Below are 16,134 nucleotides of genomic sequence, written 5' to 3' on the forward strand. Positions count from 1 at the left end.
GGGCATGCCCAGTAGGGGCCAGTCAAAGTTCTGGAAACTTTGACAGAAGTTTTCCGTGATTGGGCTCCATCCTGTGATGTCACCCATATGTGAGGACTAACATCCTGCTGTCCTGTGAGAACACCTGTTGCAACACTTGCTTTCACTTGAATTGAGCTATTGTTTTGCCTACATTTTTTCCAAGGCTATGAGATAAATTTTAAAACGCTGGTGTGCGCCAATACCAGGAGAAATATGCGTGGCCAGGCCGTGCGCTCGCTGCGGGTATTTTTAAAGACCGGCCATTCGCGTATCTCCTGGTACACAAGGAAGAGCCGGCAAAGTCAAAAGGGGCAGGTCAGGACAATGCCATTTACTACTGCTCGGGAGAGTAGGTAAGTTTAGCGACAAAATAAAAAAAGTAAGATAGAGGGGTTTTAGAGGTTGAGTGGAGAGGGGAAAAGGGAAGCAGGGTAGGTACGAGGTTAAGGAAGTTCCCTCCCAGTCTGCTCCCCACGTGTCGCAAGCCCTGATTGTTGATGGAGAAAGGTGAGTTTGCTTACAATAAATGGGTTCTCAGTAGATAGCAGGATGAATGAGCCATGTTTAATACTTGCCCTATTCCCTGGAGAGCCAAGTATCTAGCTAAAGCTAAGCTGTGGAATCAACTTAGGGGCTCATGAGGCAGCACACTTGGGAATTCCCACACTTGCTCAGACATAAAACTTTACTGAGCTAGAGATGGGTCTGTTCGGTGCCGTCGGATGACATTATCCTATGTGTCATGGTTAATTCATCTTTCTGTCTCTGGAAAACCCCATGTACAATAAGCAAACTCGCTTTGCTGTGCCCTCTCAGAGGGAAGCTGCCTGAGGGATAGTTATAAGTCTTCGGACAGGGCTCTCCCTGATTGGAGAAGGACAATGCTAAACCAGCTTTTATTATTATTCAGAATGTCTTTCCATACCGCCTCATGGTGTAAACATGCATTTACAGCATATCTAAGAAAGATGTCAGTAGTCACTTAGAGAATAGCCACTGCCATTAGCAATGGTTACATGGAATAGACTTAGTTTTTGGGTACTTGCCAGGTTCTTATGGCCTGGATTGGCCACTGTTGGAAACAGGATGCTGGGCTTGATGGACCCTTGGTCTGACCCAGTATGGCATTTTCTTATGTTCTTATGTTCTTATGCTCCACACTCCTCACCTTAGAACAGCCTTTTAGATAGCCTTCCCCTAAAGAAGTGGTGATGGAGAAAAATGTATTATTAGTATTATTATTCAGATTGTTTTTGTTTGTTTTTTCAGAGTTCACTGTAATGTAAAAGTGTTACACTCCAGGCAGCCTGAAATTCAGGCATCCCAAGATTTACAGCAAACCATTTTATAATAGTTAAAATATATAATCAAGATTTGTAATAGGACTTTTAGTGCTATCTCACAGACAGAACAGTAATAATGTTCTAATTAACCTGTGCATATTAAAGATCCCTGGATTAGTTTCTGAGATTTCAGATCTTATTGCCTGTGTTCTAACTAAATGCACATACAATCTTGTCTGAATTCTAGCATTCTCTGACATTGATAACCAACTTGACCTCTCATCTCCAGACAGCGCCTTTTCCTCCTGGGTCGACCTCACCAGCAACATTGCCAACAATCTCTGCCCCGTAACAACAAAAACTATCAATCCCGGCCGTACAAATAGAAAACCCTCGTTCACACATGATCTCAGATATCTCAAAACACACCTGAGAGCTGCAGAAAAGGTACTGGCGCAAGCATCCCTCTCCAGCAACCAAAACTACCTATTATCAACGCATGCACGAATACAGAAACACCATCCTCCGTACTAAACGAGAATACTATGCTAAAAAGATACATGGTCTACAATACAATCCCAAGGCCCTGTTTTCTATGATTACTGACCTGACCAGCTCCCCCTCTACCCAACCTCTAACAACTACCTCCAAGAATCGCTGCAATGAATTAGCTCATTTCTTTAAAAATAAAGTTTCATCCCTCACTGCTCAATTCTCTCATAACACCAATAATGTGATTCTTCCTATCCTCAATTTCACAGCTTCACTATCCTCTTTTGATTCTTCATACTCATTGGAAATAGAGAACATCCTAAGAAAGATGAAACCATCCTCACATCCCTCCGAAACTATCCCCTCTAAACTTCTCCTATCTATCCCCAAAGAAATTGCCAAACCCCTGTCTAACATCTGCAACTGCTCCTTGGAACAAGGCACAGTCCCCAACTTTCTCAAACAAGCAGTGGTTAAACCCATCCTCAAAAAACCCAATCTTGATCCTTCCACCCTTTCCAATTTCAGACCTGTCTCCAACCTACCCCTCCTAGCTAAAATCCTTGAAAAACTTGTCAACTCTCGCCTCTCTCTCTTCCTTGAACAACACAACATTCTTCCCTCAATGCAATATGGTTTCAGGAAGCACCTTAGTACCGAAACTTTACTACTCTGCTTACTGATACCTTAATCAAGGGAATCGACTCTGGCTCCTCTTATCTGATTGCCATGTTGGACATCTCTGCTGCGTTTGACACTGTCAATCACAATATCCTCATCAACATCCTCAGAAGCATTGGGATAACTGGAACTGCACTCTCCTGGATACAATCCTACCTTCAAAATCGTGACTTCACTGTCCTAACTAATAACACTGAATCTGAACCTATCAATCTTCTTCAGGGCGTCCCCCAGGGCTCATCTCTCTCCTCTACCCTCTTTAACATCTACATGCTTCCTCTTACCACACTCCTCACCAATCTTGGTATCAAGCACTTCATCTACGCAGATGACGTGCAGATTCTCTTCCCCTTTTCTGAATCCCTGCAAACCGCCCTCCAAAACTGGGAAGCATGCCTTTCTTCCATTAACCAGCTCCTCACAGACATGCACCTTGCCCTTAACCCCAAAAAAACTGAACTCATCATCATTGCCACCAAACATCCTTACCCTCCTATCCCCCTCTCTCACTCCACCACATCCTTCCCCTCACACACTCGCAACCTGGGTGTTCTCATTGACAACAATCTCACTTTCAAACCCTTTATCAACTCTATCATAAGAGACTGCTTTTTCAAGCTTCAAACTATTAAAAAACTCAGACCTTTACTACACTTCTCCGACTTTCGCACAGTTCTTCAGTCTATACTAAACCGTTACAACTCTTGCAAAACGCCGCTGCACGTATTCTTTAATGCTCCAAAAGAAGAGACCACATCACACCTACTCTCATCGAACTTCACTGGCTACCTATACAATCACGCATACTCTACAAAGCACTTTCCCTCATCCATAAAAGCCTTACAAATGATAACCTCCACTGGATCAACCCTCCGCTCCTTCCCCGCACAACCACAAGACCTACTCGTCCCGCCCTCCAAGGAACACTCCGCACCCCTTCAATCAAATCCATCAAACTGACCTCTACTATGAATAGAGCCTTTTCCCTTGCTGGCCCCACCCTATGGAATTCCCTATCCCCTGATTTATGCACCGAGACCTCCACTCCTAAATTAAAAAAAAAATTAAAAACATGGTTGTTCCTTCAGGCCTACCCCAAACTCTCTTCCCCCTCCACGAATAATACCTAACAGCCAGTAATCTATTATATGAACACCAGAAACTCTCTCTCTCCCCCCTTCTCTGTCATCTATACTTCCCCTTTTTATTTTTCCCACATTCAACCCTCCCTATACCTTGTATTATAGTTTCTGGTATTTTGTATCTTGTAATGCAAGTACTCTATCATGATACCTCTGTAATTTATAATTCCTCGTTTTAACATTTAGGTTTTTTTTTCTACTTGTACTGCCCTAAGATACCCAGTTTTATATTGCTCCTCTTATTCACCTTATAGATAGTTTGTTTATTATTCACACAATTGCTATTGTTCCATGTAAGGGCCTCGCCCAAAAGTTCTTAGTTGTATGTAAACCGATACGATGTGCAAACGGCTATTGGTATAGAAGAAATTCGAAATAAATAAATAAATAAATAAATAGTAAAACTGATAGAAAAAAGTCCTAGATTGGTCCCTTGATTTGGTCTGTGCTTTGTAGGACAAGCAGAGGCTGGGGGCAACATGGAGGCACCGCCCACAGATCTAGGAAGGTTGGAAGATTGCTGCCACTACTGTGGCAACTCCTGTTGATCGTAGAATGGTGCAGAAATGAAATGTTTGGGGAGATTTCCTTCAGGCCAGCAAAGATGCCTGAAAGTCACCCAACCATGCTATCTGGAGTAGAGGGTAAAAAGAAAAAATGGGAAAAAACCCTCTCAACTTTTTCTGTACAGGGAAAAACAACGAAAGTTAGAAAAAATTAGTTCAACTCAAAGGTATATAGAAGAATTTAAACAGGAGCAGGCAGACTGGAGAAGAAAAGAACGTGAAAGAATGGAAGAAGAAAATAGAAGGATCCTGAAGTTTGCTAACATGAAAGAGAAGAGAGAAGCAGATCGAATGGCTGGAGTCCAAGAAAATGAAGCAAAGAAATTGGTACTCCAAAATCAGGTATGCAGCAAAAATAATTTTAATGTAATTTAGTTAATAGGAAGTGAAGTAGTCATATGCATGCATAATTTGGGAAAAGATACCATCATTGTTTTAATTGTATTTTTTTTAATACAATAGCTTATGGAACATATTGAAAAGGAGCAGCAGAAGCGTGATGAGTTTGAAAAAATGCAAGCAGAATTTTGTCGTGAAGAACAAGCTGAGGCAGCAAGACTAAAGGAGATTGTAAGTATTGAAAATCAATGAATAAATAATGACTTAAGAACATTGGTTCATTGATGGTTTTAAAGAAAGCAATAGAATTATATAGCTTTATTTTGGCAGTGCTGATTACCACAGAGAAGATAAGGACAGAAGCAAGGTTAAATGTTTGAAAGGTTTTCAAGAGTAAATGTGGATAGATTCATATATGAATCTATGTCAATCCATAATTAATATTCTTTTTAGAGTTCCACAGTTACTGGTAAATACAATTTAATGTTTCACTTCTAATTGCACAGAAATAAGAAGTGCCAGTCTAATTACATAGCTTTTGACAAGATGACACACATGCATTGTTTACTTGTAGTTCTTGGAAAATGTTAATATCCTTAACATTAAAATTAAAGTAGATGAACTCACAGTACACAAATACCATGAAGACAGATACAGTATATTTTTACAGTTGTGTTTACTGGCTCTCACCTCACTCCCCCAGTCACTACAACCTATGATGTGATTGCCACTTTTCTATATTTTACTTAGTGATTGTGTGCACTGATTTTTGTGAATTCATTTTTTCATTCACCATGATATTAATTTTAATGTTTTCTACTGGGGATTTCCTGGGGGTTTTTTTTGTTTTTTTTTAAGCCATTGTAAGAAGGAATACCCATGATCATTTAAACTCATAGGCACATTACTTAGCAATATTCATTTTAAACTTTCCTTACAATACTATATGAAGAAGTCCTGTAATTTATATATGTGTATATTAGCTTGTGTAACTGAGAAAAGGCTATATGAATTACAGCCAGCAAGTGCTATAAGTAGTCACTATGAATAGGTCCTGCTTGCCAGAGTAGCAATGCAGTATGCTAGCAATATATATTTTTTTAAAATATTCTCCGAGGGCAAGCAGGATGGTAGTCCTCACACATGGGTGACATCATCAGATGGAGCTCCAAAACGGAAAATATGTCAAAAGTTTCTAGAACTTTAACTTGCCACACTGGGCATGCCCAGTATGCCCTATATCACATGTCCACGCGGGGTCCCTCTTTAGTCTTTCTTTTTCTGTGGAGCTGCAGTATTGCAGTTGATGAGCTCACCTTCATCCTTTTTGGCCTCTTTTGGAAAACTTTCTAGTTTTTGCTTTAATATGATTTATTTTCGCCTGAGTTCAATGCCAGGTCCCTCTCTGTCCTCCCCATAGTGTTCCTAGTCAGTGTTTTCGTCATTTATTTGTAAGTTTCCTTTCACGGTCGATTTTCCGCAGCGGTGCTTCAGTGCCCGCTGGCCTTCGATGCCCGCCACCATCTATTTTGATCTTTCTTCCCATTTATTTCATCCCATCATGGCTGCATCTAGTTTCAAGCGATGCCCTCGGTGCCCTCGGACCATGTCCATCATGGACCCCCACATGATGTCTGGAATTGTCACAAATGCGCCCAGATGACCTCAAAGGGGACAGTCTTTGGCTCGATGAGATGGACACCTCTTCAGGCCTGAGAAGACCGAGCCTTCGGCATCTGCATTGGCAGCATCAAAAGACCACAGAGCCACACCGAGCCATCAACATCAGCGGGACTGTTGCGGTTGTTGGCTGATAAGGGTGCTGGAGACTGGCCACCATCAAGCTCGTCCAGGCCTTGGCACCAGGAAAAGACAAGGAACAGCATCGAGGGAAGCCGAAGAAGCATCGGCATTGGTCCCCTTCAATAGTCAGGGCTGGGCCCGGGGTTGCGCTAGCTGATGCTGTGATGCCCCTGAAACAATCACGAGTGAGCAGCAGTGAGGAGCACCAGTCCTCCATCGATGCCAGGGGTCCATGATGGTCTCCAGTAGTCCTGATGCCAATCACCGATCTCCTCTCAGTTCTGAAGAGGATCTGGCGACCCCCCCCCCCCTCCTCCTTCCTCCCAGTCAGTGTTGGTATTGGCAATGTTTGAGGAGGAGCTTGAGTGGCGAGTTCAACTGGCAGTCGAGTGGGCAATGCAGGGCATCAGTTCCACAGCACAGGAGCTGAAATCATCCAGCTTAGAGCCTCTGTTGGAGAAGCTTCATGTGCTCATCTGTGTGTTAAAGACCCACCTGGCGTTGGTTCCCGGACCAGCGTCGGTGCCTGCCGATACGGTGGACATTGCTAGTTCCTCTGAGGAGGAAGCTCCACCTAGGCTGGGTGAGGTGCTAAGGCCTGCAGCTTCCCGTCCAACTCCGCCAAAGCCTGCACCTCTGGATGAAGGCCGAGCGCCCCATTCCATGCCAATTTCAGTGAGGATGAAGACCCCTATGACCCCTGGAGGGATGACACCATGGAATCCTCCAATGGCTCTGAGGGTCTCCCCTCAGAACCTTCTCCAGAAGAGCGAAGGAAGTCTCCACATGAGAACTTAATCTTCGCATGTTTGTGAGGGTGATGGCAGAGGTCATCCTATTTCAGTTACTAACAGATGAGGATGCCAGTTCATAGAGCTTCCTAAGGAGATCATGGCAATCCCGGTACACAATATCTTTAAGGAGTTACTGCCGAGGATACAGTGCCTCCCATGCAAAAGAAGGCTGATGGGGTTTACCACATCCAGAAGACCCCCCCGGTTCGATAAGCGACAGCTTCCTCACCAGTCTGTGGTGGTCATCTGCTCTCAAGAGAGCCAAGCGGTCTCTGTGCCCCCAGGGAAGGATCACAGAGGGATGGATTCTCTTGGGAGAAATGACTCCCTGATAAACCTGCTAATTGCCTGCATAACTTCCTATGAGCTCTACCTCGCGGGACATCTGGAAGCAGGTGCAGGAAGTGGCCAAGCAACAGCAGGACCCCCCTCATATTTCTGGTGCATAAGGGCCTGGCGTGCAGAAAACTCGTGGTCCAAGTGACCTACAATGTTTTCGAGATGGCATCGAGGGTCTCTGCAACGGAAATTGGCGACCGCAGAATGTCATGGTTGTGAGCCTCTGATCTCCAATCAGAAGTACAGGAAAGACTCGCTGGCATGCCATGTACTGAGGAGAATCTCTTTGGAGGTAGGGTGAGGGATGCATTGGCCCAGCTCCAGGACCAACATGAAATCCTCCAACATCTCTCCACCAGCACTCTGAACCCATACTCCTCAGCTAAGATGTCGGCGAGATTGGGGCAGAAGAAGTCTTTCTTTCACCAGAGGAAGTACTATCATCTGCCCCCTTGCTCCTGTCAGCAGCATCAGGGCTCTTGTAGCTGTCCCAGGCAGCAGAGAGCCCCCAAGGCCCAGCCAGCACCTCAGCCAACTCCAGGGACTGGGTTTTGACTGGATCATAGGGAGCATAAGACTGAAGAAACAGCAAGGAAGGCTGTCTAACAAAGCCGTGAGGGCGACAAAACAGGATTAGCAGCCAGATGTCCAAATAGTTTCCTTTATTGGGTAGTAACACGAATATATAAACAGTGCCCAACTCTGGCCGAGTTTCACCCTCTTACAATGGGGCTACATCAGGGGCTACAACATACAATAACACATACTTGTAAAGAATAAAAATCATAAAAACATGACTAAAACACACAGATAAAATTGTAACATAAAAATGTGGTGTAAATATAAATTATGACAAAGCATTTGGGTGTGAAATAAGGACCAAATCATCAAATATTATGCCTTTACCTCAACTTTAGTCGTGTTATGGTGAAAATCCAAGTCTTAAAAAAGACTGTGCAACAGAGGTCTGTAATTTAAAAATATTAATTCGTTCATTGAAATCAAATAGAAAAAATATATAAAGCTCTCAAAAACGTAGCTTAAAAACTGGCATGTTAAAAAATAAATTATGTCAAAATAAATTAAATAGAGCACTGCAGGAAATAAAGCACAAAAATAGCATCAAAATGATACAAATATTAAAACAACATATGAAAAATTAAAAAGGACATGAAAGAGATGAATCAGATAATATGTATCATGACGGCACCATTTGTCATTGTGGCTTCAACTTGTAACACTATTAAAATGACATTAAAAAATTGTAACAACTATATGTAAATAAAAATAGTAAAAACTGTATGTAACTAAAATCTACCTCCTATATTGGAGTATATACTCACTATTGGAAAGGCTGGTGAAACTCTTAATGACAGCGGTACCTCAGTTTCTCATTTCATAATCAATACAAGGGTTGCAAATATGCCGGTATCTTATTCAGAAAAATGAACATTATTTAGGGAAGAAGAACGCAATTTCAAGCGTAAATAAAATATGTGTTAGACTACCTCTATGACTAAACAATGACAGAACAAGAAATACAACAACATATTGACTCTGAGTCCATATTATAAAGAAACATAATGTATCTGTGTATAAATTGAAAAAATGTTATACATACACGTACTCATATTAAAATCATATCATTCAGACTGAAAACATGCTAAATACAAGTAATGTAAAGGACAGTTCAAAACAGCATTGTGCATCACTTTTGAAACGGCTCCTCGGGTCACTATACGAGGTACAGCTGGAGGCACATATAAAGGAAATAAAAAAGTGAAACTTTTACAAAAAATATGTGTGACATATGAAACTTAAAACAGCACGGTAATTGAACTTTCTTTCTACACATGATTTATAAAAACGTGGTCAGAGAGGTAGGAAAAATATATGCTACTCCGGGAAAAAAAGGGAATGAAAGTGTCTCTGTGTTATTTCAGAAAACAATTTTGAGAGTTGTTGCATTAGCTCGCAAAAATCCAAAGACATCAGCACTACCCCGATATGTATTGCCTTTAAACCAGCTGCTTAAATTACTATAAAAATACTCCGGAAAAACGAGTGTAGAAATAAAACCAGTTAAAAGAGGTTTAATCGAGTGAGCCTAAAGACGGGACAAAAAACATTTCAAGTGATTGGAATCTATTTGTACTCGCCATTGGGTCATATAAATAAAAACAAAAACTTACTCTTTGGTGTAGTTGTAAAAACAAACACGGGCGGCAGTGTGGCTTTCCCTTGTTGACTCGGAACAAAACAAACAAAAAGACGCGGCTGACCTTTAAAGCGACTAAAGCGCGCCAAAAAGACCTGTCTATCAAAGAAAGGGGCGTGGAGAGGGAGAGGGAGATACATACAGTATCCACAGCGCAATCAATACAACAACCACTACTAGACAAACCTATTGAGGATATTTTGAAAAACACTGTCAATAATACTATTCTTAACATTTCATCTCGTAATTTAACATCAGACGAAGAGAAGGTATTACAGAAAGGTTTATCTTTTGTTCCTACCCCTGCATATAATGCATTTAAATGCATTTAAAACTCGGGTGGAACTTTTTAAGTTTACCAGGAAATTGAAAATCATTGAGGCTTTTTATAAATCATGTGTAGAAAGAAAGTTCAATTACCGTGCTGTTTTAAGTTTCATATGTCACACATTTTTTGTAAAAGTTTCACTTTTTTATTTCCTTTATATGGTGCCTCCAGCTGTACCTCGTATAGTGACCTGAGGAGCCGTTTCAAAAGTGATGCACAATGCTGTTTTGAACTGTCCTTTACATTACTTGTATTTAGCATGTTTTCAGTCTGAATGATATGATTTTAATATGAGTACGTGTATGTATAACATTTTTTCAATTTATACACAGATACATTATGTTTCTTTATAATATGGACTCAGAGTCAATATGTTGTTGTATTTCTTGTTCTGTCATTGTTTAGTCATAGAGGTAGTCTAACACAGTGGTTCTCAACCTTTTTTCGGCCGGGACACACCTGACAGATGGTTCTCACATGCGTGACACACTGAACATGTGACCATCACGGGACAAAATGTAAATATACATTCTGCATCCTCAGGAACCACGTCGACCCCCAAAAATGGGTGCAGAGCAGAACTAGGGCATTACCCGTATGGCTCACCATACAAAAAAAAAGATATTCTGGATCTGATGACATCTCAGTAAAAGCAAAGCAAACTCTCTTTACTGGCAAACACAATACCCCTCCTTATGAAAAGACAGTAATTAACCAGGCCCTAAACACTAATACACCTCCTATTGGGAAAACAGAGCAAGCCAAGCTGCTATAGATACCCACTTAGAAATAATTGTAAAACTATACTAATAAATGTTACAAAACAGCTGATGAACAGAATAACATCCAACAATTAAAAACTCATAAAAATTATTAAAAATTGTCTAAATATCAAAATATTTCAAAACAGCAGACACATCACATAACACCCAATAATTAAAATGGCAATCAATCAAGAAAAATAAACTTAAAAAGCCACCTTTACTTACCCTCTCTAGCAACTCTCCTACTCCTTTCCCTTGCAGACCAATAGCATTCACCAGAAGCAGCAGTGGCTGCTAAAGCTCTGTCCTCACAGTCCTCTTCCTTAGGGCCCACAACCAGTCACAACCAGTCTCTGTCTCACGCAGACCAGTAACTTCCCTAACTAGTATCTCTTCCTCACACACACACCAGTCACCTCCCTGACCAGTCTCTGTCTCTCACACACACACACACCAGTCACCTCCCTGACCAGTCTCTCTCAATCACACACATGCTGTCACTTACATACAAGCTCACACATACTGTCACTTACAACCACACACACTGCCACTTATGCACCCATTGTACCACACACACAAGCTCTCACTCATGCACCCAAGCACCCATTCTACCACATACACACACACACACTGCCACTCATGCAACCAGGCATGCATTCTAACACACACACAAAGCTGCCACTCACGCACCCAGGCATGCATTCCAACACACACACACACACACAAAGCTGCCACTCACGCACCCAGGCATGCATTCTAACACACACACACAAAGCTCCCACTCATGCACCCATTCTACAACAGGCACACAAGCTCTCACTCATGCACCCAGGCACCCATTCTACCACACACACACACAAGCTCTCACTCACGCACCCAGGCACCCATTCTACCACACACACACAAGCTCTTACTCATGCACCCAGGCACCCATTCTACCACACACACACAAGCTCTCACTCATGCACCCATTCTACAACAGGCACACAAGCTGTCACTCATGCACCCAGGCACCCATTCTACCACACACACACACAAGCTCTCACTCACGCACCCAGGCACCCATTCTACCACACACACACACAAGCTCTCACTCATGCACACAGGCACCCATTCTACCACACACACACACGCACACAAGCTCTCACTCATGCACACAGGCACCCATTATACCACAAGCACACAAGCTCACATGGAGCCTCTTCTCATTGTTTGGCCTCCACTTCTCAGCCACCTCTGGCCTGACCTCCCGCGGTACGCAACGTCTCTCCAGCCGCCTCCCGCAGTGGGCATGGTCTCTCCGCTCTTCAGCCACCGGCAGCGGCGCGCAGCATCTCTTTGTTCTTCGGCCCCGCCGCTGGTGACGCACAGGTCTCTCTGCTCTTCAGCTGCCGGCGGCGCGCAGCGTCTCTTCCTTCTTCGGCCCCGCCGCTGGTGACGCACAGGTCTCTCTGCTCTTCAGCTGCCGGCGGCGCGCAGCGTCTCTTCCTTCTTCGGCCCCGCTGGCGTCGGCGCGCAGCCTCTCTTCCTTCTTCGGCCCCGCTGGCGTCGGCGCGCAGCGTCTCTTCGTTCTTCGCCCCGCTGACGTCGGCGCTCAGGTCTTTTCGTTCTTCGGCCCCGCTGGCGTTGGCGCGCAGCGTCTCTTCATTCTTCGGCCGCGCTGGCGTTGGCGCGCAGCGTCTCTTCATTCTTCGGCCCCGCCCCTAGGGAGAAGGGAAGCACAAGCAGGGCAGTGGAACACCGGGAGCCGCGACACACCTGCCGGAGCTTGGCGACACACTGGTGTGTCGCGACACACCGGTTGAGAACCACTGGTCTAACACATATTTTATTTACGCTTGAAATTGCGTTCTTCTTCCCTAAATGTTCATTTTTCTGAATAAGATACCGGCATATTTGCAACCCTTGTATTGATTATGAAATGAGAAACTGAGGTACCGCTGTCATTAGGAGTTTCACCAGCCTTTCCAATAGTGAGTATATACTCCAATATAGGAGGTAGATTTTAGTTACATACAGTTTTTACTATTTTTATTTACATATAGTTGTTACAATTTTTTAATGTCATTTTAATAGTGTTACAAGTTGAAGCCACAATGACAAATGGTGCCGTCATGATACATATTATCTGATTCATCTCTTTCATGTCCTTTTTAATTTTTCATATGTTGTTTTAATATTTTTATCATTAGGATGCTATTTTTGTGCTTTATTTCCTGCAGTGCTCTATTTAATTTATTTTGACATAATTTATTTTTTAACATGCCAGTTTTTAAGCTACGTTTTTGAGAGCTTTATATATTTTTTCTATTTGATTTCAATGAATGAATTAATATTTTTAAATTACAGACCTCTGTTGCACAGTCTTTTTTAAGACTTGGATTTTCACCATAACACGACTAAAGTTGAGGTAAAGGCATAATATTTGATGATTTGGTCCTTATTTCACACCCAAATGCTTTGTCATAATTTATATTTACACCACATTTTTATGTTACCATTTTATCTGTGTGTTTTAGTCATGTTTTTATGATTTTTATTCTTTACAAGTATGTGTTATTGTATGTTGTAGCCCCTGATGTAGCCCCATTGTAAGAGGGCGAAACTCGGCCAGAGTTGGGCATTGTTCATATATTCGTGTTACTACCCAATAAAGGAAACTATTTGGACATCTGGCTGCTAATCCTGTTTTGTCGCCCTCATAGGGAGCATAATCCAGTTATCCGTACCCGGGGCAATGGATCTGCTAGTTGGAGGCAGGCTGTGGTTATTTGTGAACCAGTGGCTCAGTATAACATCAGACCAGTGACTTCTTTCCATTGTCCATCAAGAGTACTGATTACATTTATTGGGTGTCCTGCCAAATTGCCCTCTGAGCCCATTTTGGGAGCCAGTAGTGCATCAGGGGGTACTACTAATGGAACTCTCTTCCCTCTTAACAGCCAGAGCAGTGGAGCCTGTTCCAACAGGGCAAAGAGGGTGGGGATTTTACTCCATGTACTTCCTGATTACAAAGAAAACAGGAGGAACAATCTCATCTTAGACCTAAGGGCCTTATTTATTTATTTATTTATTATTTATTTATTTATTGTCTCTTTTATACCGATATCCGTTCGCACATCTCATCGGTTCACAATAAACAAAACTTTTTGGCGGGGCCCTTACAGATAACAGATAATTAGAATAATACAATTAACTTTTGGGAAGAGCCCTTACATATAACAAAATTCAGTGAGTAGATGCAAATAAATAAATAAACTGTAACCATAACTATATACATAAGAGTGCATAGTACAAAAATCGGCAGACATAAGGCATTCTTAATAAAGTATCGGTGGATAAATTACAGAGGAGTTTTATGGCCTTGAGCAGATTTATCAGAAAAGAAAAGTTCAAAATGATTTTTCTGGGTACCTTGATCCTCCTTTTATAAAAAGGGGACTGGCTATACTCCCTCGATCCAAAGGACGCTTACACACACATTCAGATCTTCCCAAGTCACTGCAAGTATCTCCTGTTCATGGTGGACAAACAGCACTTCCCGTATCGGATGTTACCGTTCAGGCTAGTGTCAGCCCATGGGTCTTCACAAAATGCCTGGCCGAGGAGGTGGTGCATCTCCACAGGCTAGAGGTGCATGTTTTCCCTTATGTGGATAATTGACTGGTCAAGAGCATATTTCAGGCAGGGGCCGTCAGGGTCCTGCACTTGACCATCCAGGTGTTGGAGACACTAAGGTTAGTCATTAACTATCTGAAGTCCCATCTCAGCCTGACACTTTAGTTGGACTTCATAGGAGCCCTGCTAGACACGGCTCAGGACAAGGCCTTCCTGCCTCGTCAAAGGGCTGTCACTTTGACGACCATAACAGCAGAGATTTGAGCAGAGCCAGCAGGTGTCAGTATGGTGTATGTTGAGGTTGTTGGGCCATATGGCCACAACCATATATATCACACTCTTGGCACAATTGCACATGCATAAGGCCCAATGGACCTTGAGATCACAGTAGAGCCAGGCCACGCAGAACCTCCAGGATCGCGTCCAGGTCATCTCACCCCTCCGTGACTCTTTGTTCTGGTGGCGGGCACTTTCTAATCTGGAACAGGGGGTCTCTTTCTGAAGTCCTCCTACCCAAATTGTCCTAACCATGGATGCATCTACCCTGGGCTGGGAAGCTCATGTAGATGGGCTTAGCACCCAGGGTCTTTGGTCTGTCCAGGAAAGCTGTTGCCAAATCAGTTTCCTGAAGCTCCAGGTGATCAGATATGTACTATGGACTTTCAGAGACTGGCTGTCCAACAAAGTTGTCCTGATCTAAACAGACAACCAGATGACGATGTGGTATGTCAACAAGCAGGGAGGTATGGGCTCTTACCTTCTGTGTCAGCAAGCAGTTCAGATCTGTTCATGGACCCTGTCTCACAAGATGGTGCTCAGGGCCATGTACCTGGCCAGGACGGAGGATGTATTAGCAGACAGACTGAGTCATGCCTTCAGATCCCATGAATGGTCCCTGGACTAGGGGGTTGCAAATTGGATATTCCACCTCTGGGGTAGCCCGGACGTGGATCTCTTTACGTTCTCTTGCAACAGAAAGGTACCTTAGTTCTGCTCCCTGTACAGGACAGACAGCAAACCAGCCCCAGACACCCTTGCCCAACATTGGGGCAAAGGTCTTCGTAAGCATGTTCTCCGATTCCCTTAGTGGCAAAGACTCTTGTGAAGCTTCACGAGGACAAGGGGACTATGATCCTCATAGCCCCTTTTTGACTGAGACAGGTCTGGTTTCCACTCCTACAGGAGTTGTCTATCACTCACAGCCTGGATGTTGAGAGGTTAGTTCTGCAACCACTCGATCTTTCAGAAAATGTGTCTCAGGTCCTGGTGGCTTCTAGAGGGCTTCTGCTAGAAAGTCCTATGGACTGAAGTGGAGGAAGTTTTCTGTGTGATGTGAGCAGAAGGCCCTAGATCCATTCTCCTACCTCACACAAAAACTGCTTGATTACCTTCTACACCTATCAGAAGTTGGCTTTAAAATCAACTCCGGTAGATTTCATCTGAATGCAATTGGCACATACCACCATGGTGTAGATGGTACGCCCATCTCTATACAGCCTATAGTTGTACATTTCATGCAGGGCCTGCTTCAATTGAAGCCTCCCCTAAGGCCTCCTGCTGTGTCTAGGAACCTCAGAGTGGTGGTAGCTCAGCTGATGAAAGCTCCTTTTGAGCTGCTCTACACCTGTGGCCTGAAGTATCTGACCTGGAAGGTCATATTTTTGGTGGTGGTCATCTCAGCAACAGGGTCAGCGAGATCCAGGCTTTAGTGACATATCCACCTTACACTAAGTTTTATCATGACAG

The 16,134-nt window shown here is 43.2% G+C and overlaps 1 protein-coding gene across 3 annotated transcripts in view; it reads left to right on the plus strand.

The window, feature by feature from the left end:
- MNS1 (meiosis specific nuclear structural 1) overlaps positions 1–16,134 on the plus strand; it is a 154,615-nt gene that overhangs the window by 62,159 nt on the left and 76,322 nt on the right. For all 3 annotated transcript variants that reach the window (XM_029575319.1, XM_029575320.1, XM_029575321.1), the window contains exons 6-7: positions 4,311–4,527; positions 4,648–4,755. In XM_029575319.1, the coding sequence (XP_029431179.1) occupies positions 4,311–4,527; positions 4,648–4,755 (325 nt within the window). The remainder of the gene's footprint in view (positions 1–4,310; positions 4,528–4,647; positions 4,756–16,134) is intronic.

The sequence above is a fragment of the Rhinatrema bivittatum genome, chromosome 13 (genome assembly GCF_901001135.1).
Source record: "Rhinatrema bivittatum chromosome 13, aRhiBiv1.1, whole genome shotgun sequence".
NCBI classification, from domain to species: domain Eukaryota; kingdom Metazoa; phylum Chordata; class Amphibia; order Gymnophiona; family Rhinatrematidae; genus Rhinatrema; species Rhinatrema bivittatum.